A 21,970-nucleotide genomic window follows, 5' to 3' on the forward strand; every position below is an offset into this window, starting at 1 on the left:
TTGCCTTCAATTTCCTGCAGTTCTGCACAAACTCCTCATGAATTTGTTGTACACCAAATAGATTATATGAAGAAAAAATATCTAAACATATTGACATTCCAGAAAAGGTGTTTTTATAATTCTGAAATGTAGAGTACAGTTCTCAGATAAAGTATCTGTCTGTAACTATATGATGAAGCCATGATGTGGAGATGCCGGTGATGGACTGGGGTGGACAAATGTAAGGAATCTTACAACACCAGGTTATAGTCCAACAGTTTTATTTTAAAATCACAAGCTTTCGGAGCTTTCTGTCTGTAATTGACACAATGTGTATCCAGTGTACTGGGACGTGCTGTTCTCCGTGACTGGCCTGTTTGAACAACAACGACACCTTTTGATTGGTGTGATGCTGTCCCAGCCTAATATAAGAGATGCGATTTGAGAACCTTCCACTCATTCACCTGACGTAGGGGATAATCTCCGAAAGCTTGTGATTTTAAAATAAAATTGTTGGACTATAACCTGGTGTTGTAAGATTCCTTACATATATGATGAAGCACCTTTTTAAATATTCCTTCCTTGTCCCATCTGTAGGCCCAGTTGTGGGGAATATTTAAGTGTTACTTTATCAAGGCTATCAATTATGTTTTGATACTTATGTAATAAAACATCTTAACACAGTTAGTCAATTCTCAATCTGTGACTGCGATCTGAAATCGACAAGTAGAGAAACTACTATAGTTTAAAGAAGGAATCCAGATTAATTTTTGTTAAGTTCAGAGGGAAAGAAAACACAAAGAAATCAGGAAGCAAAGCTCAGCAGAAGTCACAGTTCTATAAAAACCCAGTGTCATTTGGAGGATTTCAAATATATACATATCCTCTTACCAAGAAACTGTCTGTATGTACTGTGTGTGTGGGCTTACTTCTAGCTTTCATCGTTCCTCATAATTTACATCAATCAAATGTAACCCCCACCCACCCACCAAGTTATATCAAGGACTCTTTAAGGTAAATTTACCTGTAGGTTTATTTAAGGGCTATAAATGGAATCTACAACTAAATTGCTTCTTCAGTTAAAGCATTCAAAAGTGAATTTTTCACTTTCTATCTCTCTCTCTCTCTCTCCCTCTGGCTATTACAAATTCGGGTCTGCCATAGGTTCGTTGGTGTCAATCACTCCCATAAGTGCACTGCCAAAGTGGACTCTCACGGCCCAATATCAATTTACATGATAGCATAACCCAGAAGTGTAACAATGGGGACCCCCTTGTGATCTAAACTGGATATTCGTGCCTTTTAATCAGAGCCCCCACATGCTTCTGCAAATATTTTGGAAGCACTTAGTAAGTCAAGGCCAGATACAATTCGTTAAGCTGTTTAATTTCACAACATGAATATACAGAGCAACAATTATGTTTGGATTCACTTCATTCAACCAGTTCAACTTGCCTTCACACAATGATGCAAAATAATGAACCTGCCATGCGTCCCACATCAGTGGATCATCTTACTTAACTTAAATAAAGTAAGTCCTGAATAGCCAGCAGGATTTTCCTTCTGAGCCTAGTCAAAGCTTGCCCTCATAGTTTTCTGTTTTAAAAACCTGACTGACTTTTTTTTTTAATCCCCATGTGTTCACAACCTGAGAGAAGGGCCTATTCTGGACAATTGCTGCGAACGCCCGAGACCAGGGACGTCCAAACACAATTGGTATGAAGTGTTCATTGATTTCAGATACAGGCAAACAAATTGCTCATTGTATATAGCATTTGGGGAAACAACATCAAAGCTTAGCTCATTAGCATTTTAACCACCTTTCATCTCATTGCCTTTTTTAAACTTATGTGAATGCACTTTACTTAAATCTATTCTGCAAAAAGATGGTCAAAAAATCCCGAGATGTGACACTGACTTTTATAATTAAAGAAAATCACTATTTTCTCCCCTCCTTTCCTGAAGGCGCTGACTTGTGCTGGGATGCAGTTTTACAGTGCCTTCGATATTCTTGTACCAAGTGTTATTGATCGCTCTAGGTGTGAGTCAAGAGAGAAACAGCAGGTGTCAGCACCATAGCCAGACCCGATCCCTCTTCACCCAGTATCGACACACATCATACTTTGGAGCAGGAGTTACTTGATATCAATCAGGAGGAGAAACCTTAACTGATTTTTTTACCCTTCTCAGCCCAATTGTAGCACCCTTGCTGCCACTCCAGCCAAGATCAGCATAGACTCGGAGTTGAACCTGGGACCTTTCTGGTGTGTAAGACTCAGTTACATACTGAGCAGGGCTCTTCCTAACTGAGCCATCAGGGGACCCTTTTTACTAGATCTTTAATGTAACAGGGACAAATAAGCCATGGTTGAGGAGGTGTTGGATGAAAAATTGGTGGTACATTTTGAAAAGAGGACTTAAAATGACAGGGTGAGCCAGAGAATCCTGAATGGCCTTTTATCATCTTGTAAAATCGGGAGTGTCATGGACAATGAATGTAATTTGTTAAATCTATGTTTTAATTCAGACTAACAGCTTAAATATTTTTTTATTCATTCATGGGATGTGGGCGTCACTGGCGAGGCTGGCATTTATTGCCCATCCCTAATTGCCCTAGAGAAGGTGGTGGTGAGCCGCCTTCTTGAACCGCTGCAGTCCGTGTGGTGAAGGTTCTCCCACAGTGCTGTTAGGAAGGGAGTTCCAGGATTTTGACCCAGCAACGATGAAGGAACGGCGGTATATTTCCAAGTTGGGATGGTGTGTGACTTGGAAGGGAACGTGCAGGTGGTGTTGTTCCCATGCTCTTGTCCTTCGAGGTGGTGAAGGTGCTGTCGAAGAAGCCTTGGCGAGTTGCTGCAGTGCATCCTGTGGATGGCACACACTGCAGCCACAGTGTGCCAGTGGTGAAGGGAATGAATGTTCAGGGTGGTGGATGGGGTGCCAATCAAGCAGGCTGCTTTGTCCTGGATGGTGTCGAGCTTCTTGAGTGTTGTTGGAGCTGCACGCATCCAGGCAAGTGGAGAGTATTCCATCACACTCCTGACTTGTGCCTTGTAGATGGTGGAAAGGCTTTGGAGAGTCAGGAGGTGAGTCACTCGCCGCAGAATACCCAGCCTCTGACCTGCTCTTGTAGCCACAGTATTTATATGGCTGGTCCAGTTAAGTTTCTAGTCAATGGTGACCCCCAGGATGTTGATGGTGGGGGATTCGGCGATGGTAATGCCGTTGAATGTCAAGGGGAGGTGGTTAGACTCTCTCTTGTTGGAGATGGTCATTGCCTGGCACTTGTCTGGCACAAATGTTACTTGCCACTCATGAGCCCAAGCCTGGATGTTGTCCAGGTCTTGCTGCAAGTGGGCTCGGACTGCTTCATTATTTGAGGGGTTGTGAATGGAACTGAACACTATGCAATCATCAGCGAACATCCCCATTTCTGACCTTATGATGGAGGGAAGGTCATTGATGAAGCAGCTGAAGATGGTTGGGCCTAGGACACTGCCCTGAGGGACTCCTGCAGCAATGTCCTGTGGCTGAGATGATTGGCCTCCAACAACCACTTCCATCTTCCTTTGTGCTAGGTATGACTCCAGCCACTGGAGAGTTTTCCCTCTGATTTCCATTGACTTCAATTTTACTCGGGCTCCTTGGTGCCACACTCGGTCAAATGCTGCCTTGATGTCAAGGGCGGTCACTCTCACCTCACCTCTGGAATTCAGCTCTTTTGTCCATGTTTGGACCAAGGCTGTAATGAGGTCTGGAGCCAAGTGGTCCTGGCGGAACCCAAACTGAGCATCGGTGAGCAGGTTATTGGTGAGTAAGTGCCGCTTGATAGCACTGTCAACGACACCTTCCATCACTTTGCTGATGATTGAGAGTAGACTGATGGGGCGGTAATTGGCGGGATTGGATTTGTCCTGCTTTTTGTGGACAGGACATACCTGGGCAATTTTCCACATTGTCGGGTAGATGCCAGTGTTGTAGCTGTACTGGAACAGCTTGGCTAGAGGCAAAGCTAGTTCTGGAGCACAAGTCTTCAGCACTACAGCCGGGATGTTGTCGGGGTCTATAGCCTTTGCTGTATCCAGTGCACTCAGCCGTTTCTTGATATCGCGTGGAGTGAATCGAATTGGCTGAAGACCGGCTGCTGTGATGGTGGGGATATCGGGAGGAGGCCGAGATGGATCATCCACTCGGCACTTCTGGCTGAAGATGGTTGCAAGTGCTTCAGCCTTGTCTTTTGCACTCACGTGCTGGACTCCACCATCACTGAGGATGGGGATGTTTACAGAGCCTCCTCCTCCTGTTACTTGTAAACAATTTTACAACACCAAGTTATAGTCCAGCAATTTTATTTTAAATTCACAAGCTTTCGGAGGCTTCCTCCTTCGTCAGGTGAACGATGTGAAAATGTGATCTGAACCTCGAATCTCTGTGCTCCTCTACTCCTTTTAAAGTTTTACCATTCACTGTACAAGTCCTCTCATTCTTCTTCCCAAAAATGAACTACCTCATAGTTTTGGGTGCTAAATTTCATCTGACATCAATTGTCCCAATCTACTAACCATGTCATGTTTGCAGGTCATAAAAGCTCAAACTATACATCCCATTCCATTGTTCCAGCAAAATCCACACCACAGTTTCAAGCCTTTTTCAGCATAAAGCAAAAGTGTATTCCAGCACAATCTGTAACCTCATGGCCCAGTTTTCACATCGTTCACCTGACGAAGGAGGAAGCCTCCGAAAGCTTGTGAATTTAAAATAAAATTGCTGGACTATAACTTGGTGTTGTAAAATTGTTTACAATTGTCAACCCCAGTCCATCACCGGCATCTCCACCTCCTGTTACTTGTTTAATTGTCCACCACCATTCATGACTGGATGTGGCAGTACTGCAGAGCTTTGATCTGATCCGTTGATTGTGGAATCGCTTAGCTCTGTCTATAGCATGTTGCTTCCGCTGTTTAGCATGCATGTAGTCCTGAGTTGTAACTTCACCAGTTTGGCACCTCATTTTTAGGTACGCCTGGTGCTGCTCCTGGCATGCTCTTCTACACTCCTCATTGAACCAGGGTTGATCCCCTGTCTTGTTGGTAATGGTAGAGTGAGGAATATGCTGGGCCATGAGGTTACAGATTGTGCTGGAATACACTTTTGCTTTATGCTGAAAAAGGCTTGAAACTGTGGTGTGGATTTTGCTGGAACAATGGAATGGGATGTATAGTTTGAGCTTTTATGACCTGCAAACATGACATGGTTAGTAGATTGGGACAATTGATGTCAGATGAAATTTAGCACCCAAAACTATGAGGTAGTTCATTTTTGGGAAGAAGAATGAGAGGACTTGTACAGTGAATGGTAAAACTTTAAAAGGAGTAGAGGAGCAGAGAGATTCGAGGTTCAGATACACTATTTTTAAAAATGGAAGGTGAAGTTGATAAGCTATTTTTTATTAATGTAATTTTTTTTTAAAGTATATGGAATCCTAGGTCTTTTAAATAGGAGTCTAGAGTATAAAAGCAAAAATGTAATGCTAAACCTGTATAAATCAATGGTTCGGCTGCAGTTAGAATATTATGTTCAGTTTTGGAAGTCTTACTTTAGGAAGGATCTTAAGGCCATGGAAAGGGTGCAGAAGTGATTCACTAAAATAATCTCAGGAATATGAGGCCGTAGTTATGAGGAGCAATTAGAGAAATTGGGGCTCTTTTCATTAGAACAAAGAAGGTTAAAAGGAGATCGAACAGATATATTCAGAATTGGGAGGTTTTGATAAAATAAATCAGAAAAACAAACTTTGCAGTAATCAAAGAGTCAGCATAAATTTAAGATCATCAATAGAATGATGGGAACGGTTAGGAGGATTCTATGTTTATGAAGAGGATTGTTTGGATATGGAATAATGTACTGGAAACAATGGTGAAAGCAGAATCCATAATAGCTTTTAAATGCAAATGGATAAAAATTGAATAAATAAAAATTTTAAAGGGTATGGAGAGGAACGGGACTAAGCAGACAGTTCTTTCAAAGAACCAGCATGATGGGCCAAATGGCCACCTTCTGTGCTATAAAATTCTATGAGGGTCCAACTTATGTATTGATGCACATGATCCTTTGGTGCCCAGTAATAGTTGTACACCTGTTTTATATTATGTAAATGAAAGCCATCCATGCTCTCCTTACTGGTTTATTTGGTAAATGACCAGTGCGGAACTGAGCTACGTGAACCAGAAAGGTCCCAGAATCAATCTTCAGTCTGTGCTGAGTGTACTGATCTCGGCTGGGTGTGTAATAGTAGCATTACAATTGGCTACAATTCCCCAGATAAGATGGAAAAATCAGCCAGCATTCCAGCTGACAGTTGCTATCCAGTGACCCCGTTGGAAAGTGCGTGTGTGTTAGGATGTCAGGTGAGGACAGGGTAAGATTCAGTAGTAACGCTCCACCTCCATCGACCGCCTCCCAATTGTCAGGTAACCTGCTGATATGCGCTGTCGAGATTCACACATGAAGAATGGCCACTGCCTCAAGGTGCCAGTGGGACTATACTCCACCACTGGTCAGTAACTTCAGAATAGAAAATAAGAAAAAAAGAATTGAAAGGTATTTGTTTGAAAAAAAAACACTCACATACCCCAATCAAAAAGGGTAACTTCTGCCCCGAGAACTGTAAAGATTCATATAGATTTACATAGAGGCTATAGCACAGAAACGGGCCATTTGGCCCGACTGGTCAATGATGGCATTTACGTTCCACATGAGCCTCCTCCCAACCGTCTTCATCTAACCCTATCAGCATATCCTTCTATTCCTTTCTCCCTCATGTTCTTATCGAGCTTCCCTTTCTTGTTTGATGTTGCCTGAAGTGATTCCACCAATTACTAAAGGGTGATGTTTCATTACCCCCTCACCTTGATTTACTCTCTTTATGTTTATTTTGTAGCTTGTCCACTTCTTAAGACCTTACTTCAGGTGGTAACATGGCTAACAATGTATCACCTGAGAAAGGCGCCTGTCAGAGTTAAGAAACCTCATTTATGCTTTAAAAAAAGTTCCAATAAAAGCCCTGGGGCTGCATTCAGTGAAAAGATAAATGATTAACCTTGTCACAGGTTTTCAAGAAGTGAGTGAAAAAGGAATGATTTTTGTGGCTTGCTCTTGACTTTTTGTGTGTGCATACTTTAAAGCACCATTGTTGCAACATGCTGTCATTTGCCAGGTCTTGTACAGCCAGTTCTGTTGCTCTGGCAAGGAGCCAGAACTTCCATACAGCGATCGAGCTGGATATGGCAAATGCACACACCACTGGCGTATTCTGCCGGAGCTGGGGGGGGAAGAAGTTCAAACTAACGACCTTAAGGAAGGAGAAATGGTAACCTGTCCTCCTCCGATCTAGCATGCTAGACATGCTCATCGTGCTGAGGAATAGTTACGCTTTCCAGGTCAGTTAGCATGCCTAAAAACCAGCTCCTGCAGCTGAGTGCAGACATGGAGAGGGCTGCTGCTTCTCATCTCCGACGCTGGACTGATGATGTGAGTAGAACCTTGTAAATACATAAGTGGCTTTCAATCACTAACTTTCCGGTCTCTGTCTGTTTGCTTGCAAAAAGTGCACTTGAAGATGTAGATAGTTACGTTCTTTTAAAGTATTTGAGGAAGTATTGAGTGTGCTTACATGCTTTGTTGTTCAGTCCATGGCTTTAGTCTCTGACTGCACTGAATGTTAATAGCTGGGCATGTTTTTTTTTAAATGAAATAATACAGCTGAATGATCTAGTGTTACTTATAAGGGATCGGTATTGAAATCTTTCTATGATCTGAAGAAAATTTTCCATAATACCTTAAACTACAATGTAAAGACTTCTGAAAACAGTACAATTGCCTTATAATGTTATAATGAGAAATTCTAAGCTATTCTGCCAAAGTTCTATAGAGTGACACTTGTTAAGTTTATAATGTGTGTAGTAAATCTCTTATAACATATAATCTGCCTAAACTCACTCACTTGATAGAAAATTACAATTTAAAGATATGGGCAAGTCTAAGGGACTTTATTTTGTTCAAAATACTCCCTCTCCCATATCTATAATCTATATTTTAAAAAATACACAAATATATCTCCCACTTGTGTTAAAATACTGTTCACATTCTGGCTTCACCTGCCATTTCAGGTTTCCTCCCTTCAGAGTAGTAATCAAGTCTATCTACCAACTCTCGAGCATTCAGTGAGAAATCACAATCTCCTGCCTGAGTGTTGTAATCTCCCATGTTTTTCCACTGTGTCAGATCATTATGAAGGCAAGGCCATCTCAGCATTCAAGGCAACATTGAAAGCCCTCTGATGGTGTTGCATGTGGGTAACAATTGAAGAGCAGTAGCAAAGGGTGAAGCATCTTCTCTCATGAGGGTGCATCCTAACTCGCACCATGTTCCGTTCACCCATCACCCCTGTGCTCACTGACCTACATTGGCTCCCAGCTCGGCAACACCTTTATTAAAATTCTCATCTTTGTTTTCAAATCCCTCCATGGCCTCACCACTCCCTATCTCTGTAACCTCCTCCATCCCTACAACCCTCTGAGATCTCTGCGCTCCTCCAATTCGTGCCTCTTGCGCATCCCCGATTTTCTTCGCTCCACCACTGGCCTTCAGCTGCCAAGGCCCTAAGCTCTGGAATTCCCTCCCTAAATCTCTCCGCCTCCCTACCTCTCTCTCTCTTTTAAATTGCTTCTTAAAACCTACCTCTTTGACCAAGCTTTTGATCACCCGTCCTAATATCTCCTTATGTGGCTCGGTGTCAGATTTTATTTGATGATCGCTCCTGTGAAGCACCTTTGGACGTCTTACTACATTAAGCGCGCTATATAAATGCAAGTTGTTGTTGCATCCCTTCAAGGTTGTAGTGTGTTCAAGTTATGCTGCTGAGCTCCAACATCACCTGTTTGGTGTTGGGGAAGGAGGTACCACAGTGACATGGGTGTGAAGGAAGGGAATACAATGGATTCTCGAGTGGGCAGAGACACTAAGACCATTAAAAAATAAGTGGGGTTCCAATATTTCTTTAGCAATATCGTGCAAATGGGAGATTTGAACCAATGAGCGCATTTCATGCCTTTTGGGCACTTCCCTGCACTCTATAGACTCTTTTGCTCTATGAACACAAACCAGATGCATAACCTTTAATTATACACACAGACGTAGGCTGGCCAGTGAGAGGGATCAAGAAAAAAACGCTCAATCCCACAGGGTAGGTTGGCTGTGAAGAGAAATACAGAAAACGGGGAAAAGGAAAATAGGAAGACACAAAGGAGGATTATAAAGGGGGAACAGAATATATTAATTCCACTTGGTCATCCCCTCTGGGCCGTGTGACAGAACTAGCTTTCCTCTTTTAGCCATGTTTGTTCTTTTCTCCATTCCTCTTGTTTTCTCCCCTCCTCTCCTGCTGGCTCCACAGAATTCGATCACCCTCTGTTATCTCACCCAAGTAGTTACTTTTCATGTGTGAGCATAAACACTGAATCGTAGTGCCAGACTATTCAATCACGGGGAGCATCACAGCCCAACCTGATTCAGCCCTCATCCACCAGCAATACGCCGGCACTTTCAGGAGGGGGATCTCTCGCTGATCTCTTTCCCGAGCCCAGGGGTACTGAGGAAAATTGTAGTGCCCTTACTGCTGCCTGATCACGATCTTCTACTTCAGCAAAGACCGGGGATGAAACCTCTGAGCTTCCTGATCTGTATGGCTCAGCTACCCACTGCTTTAACCACATAAACCATCAAGGGATGTCATGTTTATATTTTTGATATGAATATTCACGGATTCTGTGAACTGCAATCGGATTTGCTATCCCAGAGCCAAATGGAAGAGTCGCCCGCTCCTGGAAGCTAACCAGTGAGGCCTGTTGGAAAGTACACATATATACACATATGTGCACATGGGTTGAGGACAAGATCGAGCTCGACTGTGCTGTCCCTCACAGTTTGATTGCCTCTGAACTCGCTATGCTAGGTAACCATATGAAGAAGGGCCTCTTGGATGAGATACAAGAGGGTTACTGCCAATCGTGGAAATGTATCCCTGTCCACACTGTCACAAGAAGAGTAAAAAATATAGGTACTGAAATCTTTATGTGGGCTTTGGAGGAGAAATATATGTAGTCATGAAATGACACACAAGTCTGTTGAAGTATTTCTAATAACACAGTCTCTGTGTTGAACATAGCAAAATGTGTTTAAGGATTACATTTTATGAGCCTCTCCTGACGATGGTTGGAGAATCAGGTGTTAACGTGCCTGATTCACGTTGCTCCCGGTTTTCTGGATGTGCTGTCCTCTGTGCTCCAATCCACACTCCCCTCACTCAAAGCTCTGCAGTGAAAGCCTCACCTTGCGAAAGTTGCCCTTTAGTTCAGACTCGTTCACTGTGATTTTACTGTTTCGTCAAACTAATATTCTATTTTTTTTTTTGCCCCCTCAGAACACTGACTTGTTTGAAATGATTGAAAAGATGCAGGTACGATGCTGCTCTCCAACTCCTTGGTGAATAATTTGTCAAGATTTAGAAAATACAAATGCCTTGGTTCTGTGTAATATTTTTGAATTGCTTTTTGGGCACATTGCTTTCGCTGGCATGTTTCTCCAAAAACTAAAGAGGGAAAGCTTTTGTAGCCAATAAATGGTTAAGCAATTTTCAGCATCTAAAATATTATAGTAAAGCAACAGCCATATTTATTGATGGTACACTTCAAGCAGCAGAGTATAATTTCAAGGTAGGTCTTGTGCCTGTGATTCTCTAGCTCCTGGTTTCCAATGGGGCAAAATGGAAACAAGGCCGCGAAATTCCACACCAGTTTCATGAGTCCTGCAGCGTTAAATCAGGGACTTGCTTATTCCGGCCAGCAAAGTGGGGAGCAGAATTCTTTCTTCCCAATTCAAAATCCATTCCCTCGCCAGGCATCCCCACCCCCCCCCCCAAATTTCTTAGTGTGATTTGGCCCTTCCTGTGAACTGCCTGCTGAGTCCCTAACCACCCTAATTTTAACTCCCTCCCCCACCCACAGTCAGAGCTTCTCAAGAGCAGTTATGTCATGCCCTATGATTTATCCTTATGTGTCATTTTCATAGAGGAGGAGGACATAAGACCGTAAGAAATAGGAGCAGGATTAGGCCAATCGGCCCCTCGAGCCTGTTCCACCATTCAATGAGATCATGGCTGATCTTGGATCTCCACTCCACTTTCCTGCCCGATCCCCATATCCCTTGATTCCCTTCGAGTCCAAAAATCTATCGATCTCAGTCTTGACTATATTCAATGACAGAGTATCCACAGCCCTCTGGGATAGAGAATTCCAAAGATTCACAACCCTCTGAGTGAAGAAATTCCATCTCATCTCAGTCCTAAATGTCCGACCCCTGATCCTGAGACTATGTCCCCTAGTTCTAGACTCTCCAGCCAGGGGAAACATCCTCTCAGCATCTACTCTGTCAAGCCCCCTCAGAATATTATATGTTTCAATGAGGAGAAGCAGGAAAGGAGAGTGAGGTAGCATTTAAGGAGGATGCACATGACCAGATACTAACCCCACCCCCAAAAAGAATATACAATCCTATGAAGACCTTGATGAGATGTGTATAAGAATAGAGCACTTCACCAATGAAGCATTAGTGGAACTATGCATGCTACTGGATGTGAACCTGCAGCCATGGTCATCTGGTCACACTACTGTGTCTGTGACTATGAAGGTGATTGCCTCATTCAACTTTCATGGTACAGCGTCCTTTCAGACAGCCTCAGAGGATCTCATGTCACCCAAGGTGACACATGTACATGTATTTGTCAGGTGATTGACGCACCTTTCAGGACAGCTGGGAAATTCATCCAGTTTGGCAGCATCGAGAGAGGACAATCCAGTTTTATGGTGTTGCCTTCTTTTCCCAAAGTCCAGAGTGCAATAGATGCCACCACATTGCTTTCAAGCTCCTACAGTTAACTCCCTCAACTTCTTCAAAGAAAGGGCTTCCACTCTCTAAATGTGGAAGTGGAAGAACAAATGCAGAATTTGCTAAAAGTTGTTATAAAGCATTCACCCTTCTTAATTCGGCCCTCCCTGATCTCTTTAATAGCAAATCATGCCAATGGATGGCTTGTGGGTGAGCAGATGCACCCTCTGCTCCCATAGATGATGACCCCACTAAGAGTTGCATGACCAGCAGCAGAGGAATGCTACAACATGGCACATGCCTCTACTAGAGTCTTCGAGAAGAACATCGACGTCTTAAAGCCTTCCACAACCGTGACAGCTTGGGAGAGGCTCTGCAATATGCTCCTGCTTGTGTGTCCCGCATATGTGTAGCCTGCTGTGTCCTACATAATTTCACCATCCATAAAGGTCTGGATTTGGAGATTCCTGGGGAGGTAACCCTCACTGCTTTAGAGGCAGATGTACATGGTGGAGAGCATCAGGATGACTGTCACTCAGAGGACTCCTCACTGACTACTGCAAGGGGCATCAAAGCACATCCCATCACTTAAGTCTTCTCTTGTAACACATTCTAACTTTGTCACTATTGCCTTAACTCCTTCTCCCCCACCTTCAAATAAAAGACTAATCCTTCAATCTCATACCCACGTTAGGATGTTACAACCCATCAGCCCTCTTTGACCCTATATGACCGTGCCAACAATAATCACTTGATTGAATCAGTCATCATGAAATAAGTGCACCCTTTCCTCTGTGACTCTAATCTCCATGAAGAACAAAGTACGACTCTTAATACAACAGACTCCAAAGTGAACAGAAGCCACTTACTCTTTCATCACACTACACTTCCCCCGGGATGTCTAAACATGGATTTTTTTTCATCTATTCCAGTGCTGCTCCTTGATACAACCTGAGGGCTATTATTGTCAGAGGAGGTTAACTGCTCCTGTGCTACAAAGGGCTCATGGGACTGAAGTTGCCCTCCTCTTGTGGCAGCTTCCTCCAAGGAGGGAGCCACTGCTGGCTGCATCACTGGAACTTATTCCTGGGCAGCCTGGTGCTACCTTCTATGTGCCAGTGGTTTGGTGCTCTAAGGGGGAAGGCAGAAAGCCTGGCATGTGCTGCTGCCCTGAGAGATGGCAGCCTCAGGCAGGCCACCTTCAGCAATTGCCATTCAACTGGACCTTTGGTCTGTATCCCCACTGATCAATGGGATGGCTGGTCTCATGGTAGCTATCGGAGCCTAAAAGCCCAGAGAGACAGCAGCATGCAGCCCGGCTCCCAGGATCTGGAAGCCCGTATTCAGAGTGCAGTCCAATCTGTCTCCCTCCTTCCACCCGAGCTGTTGTCTGTGCTTCCGTGAAAGGAAACACCAACAGGATCCTGGCCACTTTTTAGATTGGGGGGCTGCTGCAGATTCAAGTGAAATGGCCCCGGGCTCTATCAATGGCTGCCACAAAGAAAAGCTTCTCTGATGTCGCTGCAAATGTGGGCTGTAGACTTGAGACTCCCACCTGTCAGCTGCTACACATCTGCAGCGACTGAGCTCAGAGCCAGCCTGTAAGTACGATGTTCCTTCAACATCTTTCTTGTCAAGCGAGCACCGATAAATCCTGTGTCACCACTCTGAAGGCCTGGGCAGCCTTCTCCTCAGCCTCTGCTGGGAAGTTTGCACATCCTTACCCATTCCCCACTCCTCTGGCTCCCTTGTGCTCTGTGAATCACTGAGACCCACATCCTCACTGACACTCTGTAACTTCCACCCCACCCAACCCAACCAGGTGGAAGTATCTGAGCTTTGGAATGGGGTCAGATTGAGAGGTTTGTGGTAGGATAGGATCTTGGTCCAGAGACTCGTGGGTGGGCTTGACCATCCTATCCTCTCCCTCTTCATTATTATCCTTTGTATTGTCATCCTCATAGTCGAAGAGGAGGAAGTTCTGTGTCTCCTGCTGCTCTTCCTCCTCCCCATCATCATCATCACCCTCCCTTGCTGTGGTTGATCTTCAGGAAAGAAAGGAGGGTATGCGTTTAGAATGAATGATTATAACCACCTTGGGATTGAGGAGACAGAGAAGGGCGTGGAAGCTTGTAGCTATGTGCTGCTTCACAGGGATACTGCAGTAACTGTGTTGATGTGTAACCACTAACATTGCATAGGGACTGTATCACCAACCTTGCTATTTTCCCACAGCGGGAGCAGAGTGCCTCCATAGTGGCTCCGTGGCTTTTTCCTTGTAGGAGGTGATCTCCTTAATGTTGGGCATAGCCCCTCCACCCAGTCGTCTTACCTGCTGCTGCAATCTTCAACCAGACTTGTTTTTTTAAAGGCTGCACTCTTAAGTTGCTGGCCTTGCCTCCTAATAGCATCCCTTGTTTTCTCTCAGTGGACAGTGAGCTGAGGAGAGGTAGCAGTTGGATTCTAGCTCTGGCAGGGGATCCTTCAATCAGGTAGGCCTTGAATGGAGACCCAGGGAACCATGGAGCAGCAAGAGAAGTAGAAGTGCCCCACGGATGGCCTCCTGGCTGTATTAGGTGTACTACTGGTGTGAAAACCAATGAAAATAGCTTGTCATCTGATGTTTCACTTTTTCTGAAGTGCAGGAAAATTGTGATTTAATTATATTTTTCATAATATCACTATCTAGGGAGTTCATCACTTTCTATGTTGAAATTAAAACCAGTTGATTGCAGTGATTTGCTGCTCACCATCTGCTCTGTTTGACATGCCCCAAAGTCCCTCAGAGAACATTTCAGCAAACCCTCATTAAACAAACAATTGCAGTGATGGTGCGTAACTACATTCATTTTATTCTGCCAGACAGATTAAGCTGAGTGATACCTCTTATTGGGCCAATATTGGTATTCAAGTCAAGTTTCCAGGATCACATAGCTTCCTTGACCAGCTGAGGAAAAGGGACATCAACAATAACTTGCATTTATGTAGTGCCTTTAATGTCCCAAAGAGTAATCTAAACTGCTTCACAGAGAGGCTTGAGGAAATTAATGCCTAGCCACATAGGGAGAGGCAAGAAGAGGTAGTCAAAGTTTTGAGAAGGTGTTTAAGGGAGGCCAAGAAGTTTGGGGAGGGATTTCCAGAGAGCAGGACCCGGGTGGCTGCCAGTTTTTCCCCCAGTGGTGGGTCAGAGAGGGGATGCAAAAAAGGTTCAGTGTCAGACAGCTGAGATATTCAGTGAGGATATAGGGTTGGTGAAGATTGCAGAGTTAGGGTGGGCCTGGCCATGGAGGGAATTGAAGCTGAGGATGAGCATTTTAAACTTAATAGATTGAGGAAGGAGGAGCCAATGTAGGTTAGTGATAACTGGAGGAATGGGCAAGCGTGACTTACTGCAGGATAGGATACATTTGGCAAGAAATCAAATGAAGTTGTGTGAAATTAGATAGACTCTAATTCCATTTTTGTGGGGCCAGGAGGAGCAGGAGTGTTCCTCTGGGCCCCATGAAAATAATCTGGGCTGCTGCCGCCCCGGCCCCTGCTCTCCACCCCACCCCCCACACCACCACCACCACCCTGCCACCTTGCAATGGTGACATTAACCCTGGACTTATCTTGCTGACAGCACGGCAGCCTCTGGGCCAACCAATATTGGGCCAGCCTGAATCTGGGGCAGTGCATTGGGATGCCCGTTTGGCACCCTCCGCTTGGCGGATCCATTTAAATGAGACTGGGGTCTCAAAATGGTGCCAACCTCTTTGCCCCCGGAATGGGCAGACTGCCGCCCCAAGTTGGCCATTCAAAAGGTAGAATTGACCCCTTCGTATCTGTCAGCACAGTTGCTGATCAGCAATGTAAAGCATAGATTTGATTAGGTAAATTGTTTCCTTACTGTTTGCTGTGGTGTTTGTATATAATTCATGAGCTCCTTTATTTTCTTTCCCTCCCTTCCCTCTTTTGTGGTGTTATCGTCTAGGGATGCAGAATGGATGAACAGAGATGCCCTCTTCCACCACCTCTTAAAGTATGTGCAGTCCGCTGCTGTTTCTTGCCAGATTTGTGGTCAAATGCTTTCTAAGATAACCCTAAACACATTGCCATTTAATACACTATAGTTAAGAGCTGGTTAATATGCACTCAAGATCCCCGGCTTCACTAACCCACTTCTGATTGATCAGCTGTCAAAGTTCAGAGATGGGAGGGACACCTTTGGTTTGGTTACCAGGGAACAAGGTTTGACACCTACCTTAAAAGGGAAATGAAATTGCAGTGAGAATGCCTGGTGTGGTATAATGGTGCAGTTTGTTGGAATTCCAATACCCTATGTCGTGAACTGGCACAATCCAGCTTAGTACTTGTGATTTGCCACATGGTGAGTTCCAACCTCGGCTGTGCGACCTTGGAAAGTACTGAGAGGAGGGGAAATACTTCCACTCAGAGAAGGAGGTCAAATCGGAGTGTCAGTCTCTTCGGGTTGCCACTTTGCACCTCTCAGCAGCCAGTTGTAAAGTAGCATTGGACTAGACCTAGGAGCAGGACTGCAGATTGGGAAGCTGTGTGAAGTAGGAAGAAAAGAATTATGAAATTCATAATTTTTTTAAATTCATTCTTGGGATGTGGGCATCAGTGGCAAGGCTGGCATTTATTGCCCATCCCTAGTTGCCCTAATCAACTGAGGGCAGTTAAGAGCCAACCACGTTGGTGTGGGGCTGGAGTCACATGTAGGCCAGGCTGCGTAATGACGGCAGGTTTCCTTCTCTAAAGGACATCAGTGAACCAGTTGGGTTTTTATGACAATCTGACAGCTTCATGATCACTTGGTGATATTTCCAGATGTTTTTTTTTAAAACTGAATTTAAATTCTCAAACTGCCATGGTGGGTTTTGAACTCATGTTCTCTGAATTATTAGTCCAGGTCTCTGAATTACTAGTTCAGTAACAACTACACTATTGCACTTGGTTAATAATTAAATAACCAAAATCAAAAGCTTTAAAGGGCAATGTTGCTGTGCTGGGAGATTTTGAACAGACTTGTTTCGAGAAGCTGTCTGCTCGGAAATACAATGTTGCTGTTTTTGTTCCCATGGCAACTTCATAATGCAGTAAGAAGATTTACAAAGTGACTTTCACTTTTTCATCTGCGGTTTATTAATAGTATGATAAATAATAAATTCATAATGCTAGACCCAAATGGAGAAATTGCATAAAGATGGAATTTATTTTGGTAAAATTTCACATCATCTAATCAATCAGATTAGCTGATAGTGTCTGCCCATGAGCTGTTTACTTCATGCACTGTCACTGCTGATGTGACAGAAAACTGAACTCCATGTGGAGCAAACTTTTTATTTCCAATCTTCTCCCTGAAGCTAGTGACTGTTGCTGGTGTATGGTTCCATGGGTGCTGCTAGCTCTCGGGTACCTTGCCCCAGTGAGCACTCTTCAATTGGGAGCCTAGACGGTGAGTGTTGACCTGTTTATTGATGGGGAGGCTTCAGAGCTGAGCCTAACACTCTCATCCCAACATCCACCACACATATACAACAATTTAGAAGTCCCTGATAGCAATCAGGAATTGGAACCCTGGTTGATTTTCTACTGCCCCATCCATGGGTGTTATGTGCCCAGCCCGCCACCATGGCCGAGATCTGATAACTCAGCTTAGATTGGGGATTGAACCTGTAATCCACCTGGCCTTTTTGGCTCAGTACCACTTTGGTTAGTGCATTGACCAGTAAGCCATCATGGGGCACTTTTAATCTGATATTATCTTCCAAGAAATTTGTTGGAAACATCGCACAGAAGACTGTAGTGATCATTTAACAAAATCACATTGTCTTATCTCTTACAGACAGAAGAAGATTACATTCCGTACCCCAGTGTTCATGAGGTATGGCATTCTGATTTTTTTTTAATGATATGCAGATAATGGTAATGTGCCACAAAATGTCATTTCTTCCACAACAAGAATCATATCCAGATGTGGAGCTGTGTTGCATTTTTGTTGCAAATTAGCTCCGGTTTGGATGCTTTATCTACATGCCCATCTATCTGCTGCTTTCACCTTTCTCAGTATTAACAAACGGACACTATTACTTTCATCAAACAAGCCTTTTGACCAAGCTCTGGAAAAGACTTGATTGAAGAAGTGGGATTTTTTGCTTGCACTGTTGTTGGCTGTGACCTGTGGTTATCTTTTTCTGGCCAGTTATGGATTGGATTGGATTGCACAGCATCACCATTCAAGGCAAAGAGAACTGCTCCTATTTGAAGTGGTTCTGAATTCTATAAATGTGCCATAATCTCTACACTTCTCAAATTTTAATGAGAGCATTAGGGATGTATTAAATTTTGATATACTTGGTACAACGCTCCTATATTAAAGGGAGGGAGTAACTGCGCTCTGTTGAGTGCTTTTAATCTTAGTTGAAATTTAATCTAAACAAATATCATTGTGGACGTGACCTCCAGTGTCACTGATTACAACCAGAAGTGAAATTTCTTTTTTATATAAAGGTTCTCGAGATTGTATTGTGTATATAAAACACTGGTTAGGCTCCAGGTGGAGCATTGTGTCCAGTTCTGGGCACCACACTTTAGGAAGGATGTCAAGGCTTTAGAGAGGGTGCAGAATAGATTTACTAGAATGGTACCAAGGATGAGGTTCTTCAGTTACATGAAGAGACTGGAAAAGCTGGGGCTGCTCTCTTTCGATCAGAGAAGTTTAAGAGGAGATTTGATAGAGGTGTTCAAAATCATGAAGGGTTTTGATAGAGTAAATAAGGAGAAACTGGTCCAGTGGCAGAAGGGTCGGTAACCAGAGGTCACAGATTTAAGGTAATTGGCAAAAGAACCAGAGGTGACAAGGGAAAAAAATGTTACACAGTGAGTTATGATGATCTGGAATGCACTGCCTGAAAGGGTGGTGGAAGCAGATTCAATAGCAAATTTCATAAGAGAATTGGATAAATACTTGAAGGGGAAAAATTTGCAGGGCCATGGGGAAAGAGTGGGGCTGTGGGATTAATTGGAAAGCTCTTCCAAAGAGCAGGCATGATGAGCCGAATGGCCGCCTCCTGTGCTGTATCATTCTATGATTCTACGATAATTAGATTCGCTGTTTAGGCTTTGGTATATTGCAGAATCTTGCAGCTCGGAAAGAAGCCATTTGGCCCATCGTGCCTCTACCGGCTCTTTGAAAGAGCTATCCAATTAGTCCCACTCCCCTGCTCTTTCCACATAGCCCTGCAATTTTATCCCCTTCAAGTATTTATACTATAAGTTTAATTTAAATAATTATGTAGCATAAGTTCAAGTTTAAAAGGTTACGATGGCAGGACAATTGGTACCCGTGCTTTGTGACTCTGGCTATGGGAGTTCCTGGATGGTTTGAACAGCCAGGGCAACCACACTTGCAGGAAGGGTCTTTGGCTACATTCACGCAAACTCAAAAGATATTAAGGTTGAGGAACAGTAGAAGATACTTTGTTCCAAATGGGAGACAGAGGGGTTCCTCGAACACACATCCTAAGAGGTAGTCACCCCAAAGGCGAACTATGTAATACAGGACAAGGACCTGAAATGATAATTATCCAGTGGGCTTGAATCCATAATGATTTCACTCAATGGAGAGAGTTTTACCACTTAGCCAAGTTAGCACAATAATATGGAAATTATATACTTGTTCAAAAACTTAGTTGGATCACTGAGAGCGGTTTTATCGGAAAGATATAAAAGCAATGGAAAAGCTGCAGTGTAGATTCACTAGGATGTTATTAGGGTTGAGAGGTTACAGTTATGAAGAGAGACTTGAGAAGTTAGGGTCTTTTCTCATTGGAGCTGAGAAGGTTTAGGAGGTGACCTGACAAGGTCTTCGAGATGATGATTAGGTAAATAGTGATAGATTGTTTCCACTAGTTAGCAAGATCTTGATTCACCACATCTTTTCAACTTTGGTGGTCCTATACAATGAACCCTTCACCCAAATTCTAAATTCTAGCTTGAATTACCTCCTAAGAATTTACTGTTTACACTTTGTTTCTGCCCATCTATCTGGATGTTTAGCCTTAACTGTGTTTACCATCAGTTCCCCCTAGCTGGTGCTCTACCTCTTGAGCGAATGGTGTTAGTTGAGTGTTGTGGTCTTTCTTTTAGGTCCTCCAGCGTGAGACTCCTTATCCTATCATCCTGCTCCCTCAGTTTGGAGGTTACTGGATCGAGGGAACGAACCACGAGATAACAAGTTCCCCTGAAACAGATCAGCTGTCATCTCCTCCTTCCAAACTCAAGCTACAATGCAACACAATAGCCAAACTCTACAGGAAACACTTCTTGGGAAAGGTATGGAGAAACTGATTGAGTGGACTTGCAGCAGGCAGAGCAATTGACATGTACACATGGACTGGTGTCTCTGTGGATGAAACTGCTTGCCGTGTACTAGTCTGTACACATCGACCGGTGTCTCTGTGGATGTCGTTTACATCTTCCATTACTCTTAAAGAAATAATCTGTTTGCTACAACAAAAAAAAAATCAGGATTACCTTCTGAGATTTCAGAAATACTACATAGAAGGAAATGCTAAGGACCTTCACAATTCGCAGCATATAAGCAGTCACCTAAAACGCCATCATATATTTTTTGCCTCATGACTCTAAAGGTGCCTGTTTTTGGTCAGTCAGATTTTTAAGGGTCAACGCCTGGAATGACCGCGATGGTGGTTCTCTCGATAAGTACACCGTTAGGGACTGAAAACCCCGAAGAAATAGAGTAAACAGCTAAAATCGGACGTTGACTCAGTTTCTCTGGGGGTTTCACCATAGTTATGGTAGGAGATCGACAAAACCTTGCGGAAATTTTCCCATCAAATCCTTCTCTCACTTCTTCTGGTCTCCAAATTCGTTTTCTCTGCCGCAACTTGTCTCCCTATTTATACCGCTGTGCTCAGCAAACCCCGTGGGTCAGTTGATAAATATATCTATGCTTTTAGTTACATGTGGAAGCGAGTGAGGTATTACAGTTTTAGGGAATTAGAAAATGAAAGCAAGAAGATGATGTAAACGAAGTCCACAGAGATGATGTGTACGGACTAGTACACGTCAAGCTGTTTTAGTTGGAATGTTAAATGAACAGATGTAGATCTTGATCAAAATCTCCCTCTGAGTATTTAATCCATCGTTTGTTCTTTTCGTTTCAGGAACATTTCAATTATTACTGCATCGACAGTGCATTGGGTCACTTAGTATTTTCCCTCAAGTATGATGTTATTGGTGACCAAGAGCATCTGCGACTCTTGCTAAGGTATGTCAGTGAGCAGGAAGATGGCCCTGCTTGGACACTACTTTAAATATGGGAATATAGTCACCAGCACTTACGTCGTCCACGCCTATCATGGGCAGCCGCCTATATCGGGCAAATGGCACTAACCATTTGCTGTTACCATAGGAGTTAATCACAAAGGCGTTGCTTACAGTGTATTAAGCACTCTGGCTATTTCGGGCAGTTCAATAAGTACTGGCCCTGTACTTACCAATTTAAAAGACTGCTGATTTCAGCCAAAGTTGAATCTTCAATCAGCTGTTTGCACCTCGTTAAAGTGCAATTAACTAAGTGATGAGATTCTGAATGCAACTGATAACAATTAGGAGAGCCACTTGCTAAGTGAGACTTCCTGTTTTTTTAAATGTTTTGCTTATTTGACACTCTGGTTTTATCACGTATAGCGGACAAACCCGCCTGTGGTGGGGACTGTATATAAATAAGTATTGACTACATCATCATCTCCCATTAATCATTGGATTGTTATTTAATATTTAATTAATTGCATCATAATAATTGCTGTTTGTGTGGCTGTATCATGTATAACTTAATGTGATGTGGGCATCCACCATGATTCCCATTGCCGGTAACCATTGAAACTCAAAGTACGACATAGGGCCTGAAATTATACTGTGGAATCCTAACTTGTGAGCAATGGGTCATCTATCTCTGTGCTATTTTAGTGGACAAATGTAAGGAATCTTACAACACCAGGTTATAGTCCAACAAATTTAT

The 21,970-nt window shown here is 43.4% G+C and overlaps 1 protein-coding gene across 17 annotated transcripts in view; it reads left to right on the plus strand.

The window, feature by feature from the left end:
* The window catches only part of rap1gapa (RAP1 GTPase activating protein a), a 477,305-nt gene that overhangs the window by 379,799 nt on the left and 75,536 nt on the right, over positions 1-21,970 (plus strand). For 13 of the 17 annotated variants that reach the window (XM_067970459.1, XM_067970460.1, XM_067970461.1 and 10 more), the window contains 5 exons: positions 10,460-10,495; positions 15,896-15,943; positions 17,771-17,809; positions 20,074-20,259; positions 21,114-21,217. In XM_067970459.1, coding sequence (XP_067826560.1) covers positions 10,478-10,495; positions 15,896-15,943; positions 17,771-17,809; positions 20,074-20,259; positions 21,114-21,217 — 395 coding nt within the window. In that variant the 5' untranslated portion in view covers positions 10,460-10,477. Of the gene's footprint in view, positions 1-1,388; positions 1,696-7,278; positions 7,510-10,459; positions 10,522-15,895; positions 15,944-17,770; positions 17,810-20,073; positions 20,260-21,113; positions 21,218-21,970 lie in introns of those variants that run through there. The other 4 variants (XM_067970453.1, XM_067970454.1, XM_067970458.1 and 1 more) reach the window with 4 other exon arrangements.

The sequence above is a fragment of the Heptranchias perlo genome, chromosome 32 (assembly GCF_035084215.1).
Source record: "Heptranchias perlo isolate sHepPer1 chromosome 32, sHepPer1.hap1, whole genome shotgun sequence".
Lineage (NCBI taxonomy): Eukaryota > Metazoa > Chordata > Chondrichthyes > Hexanchiformes > Hexanchidae > Heptranchias > Heptranchias perlo.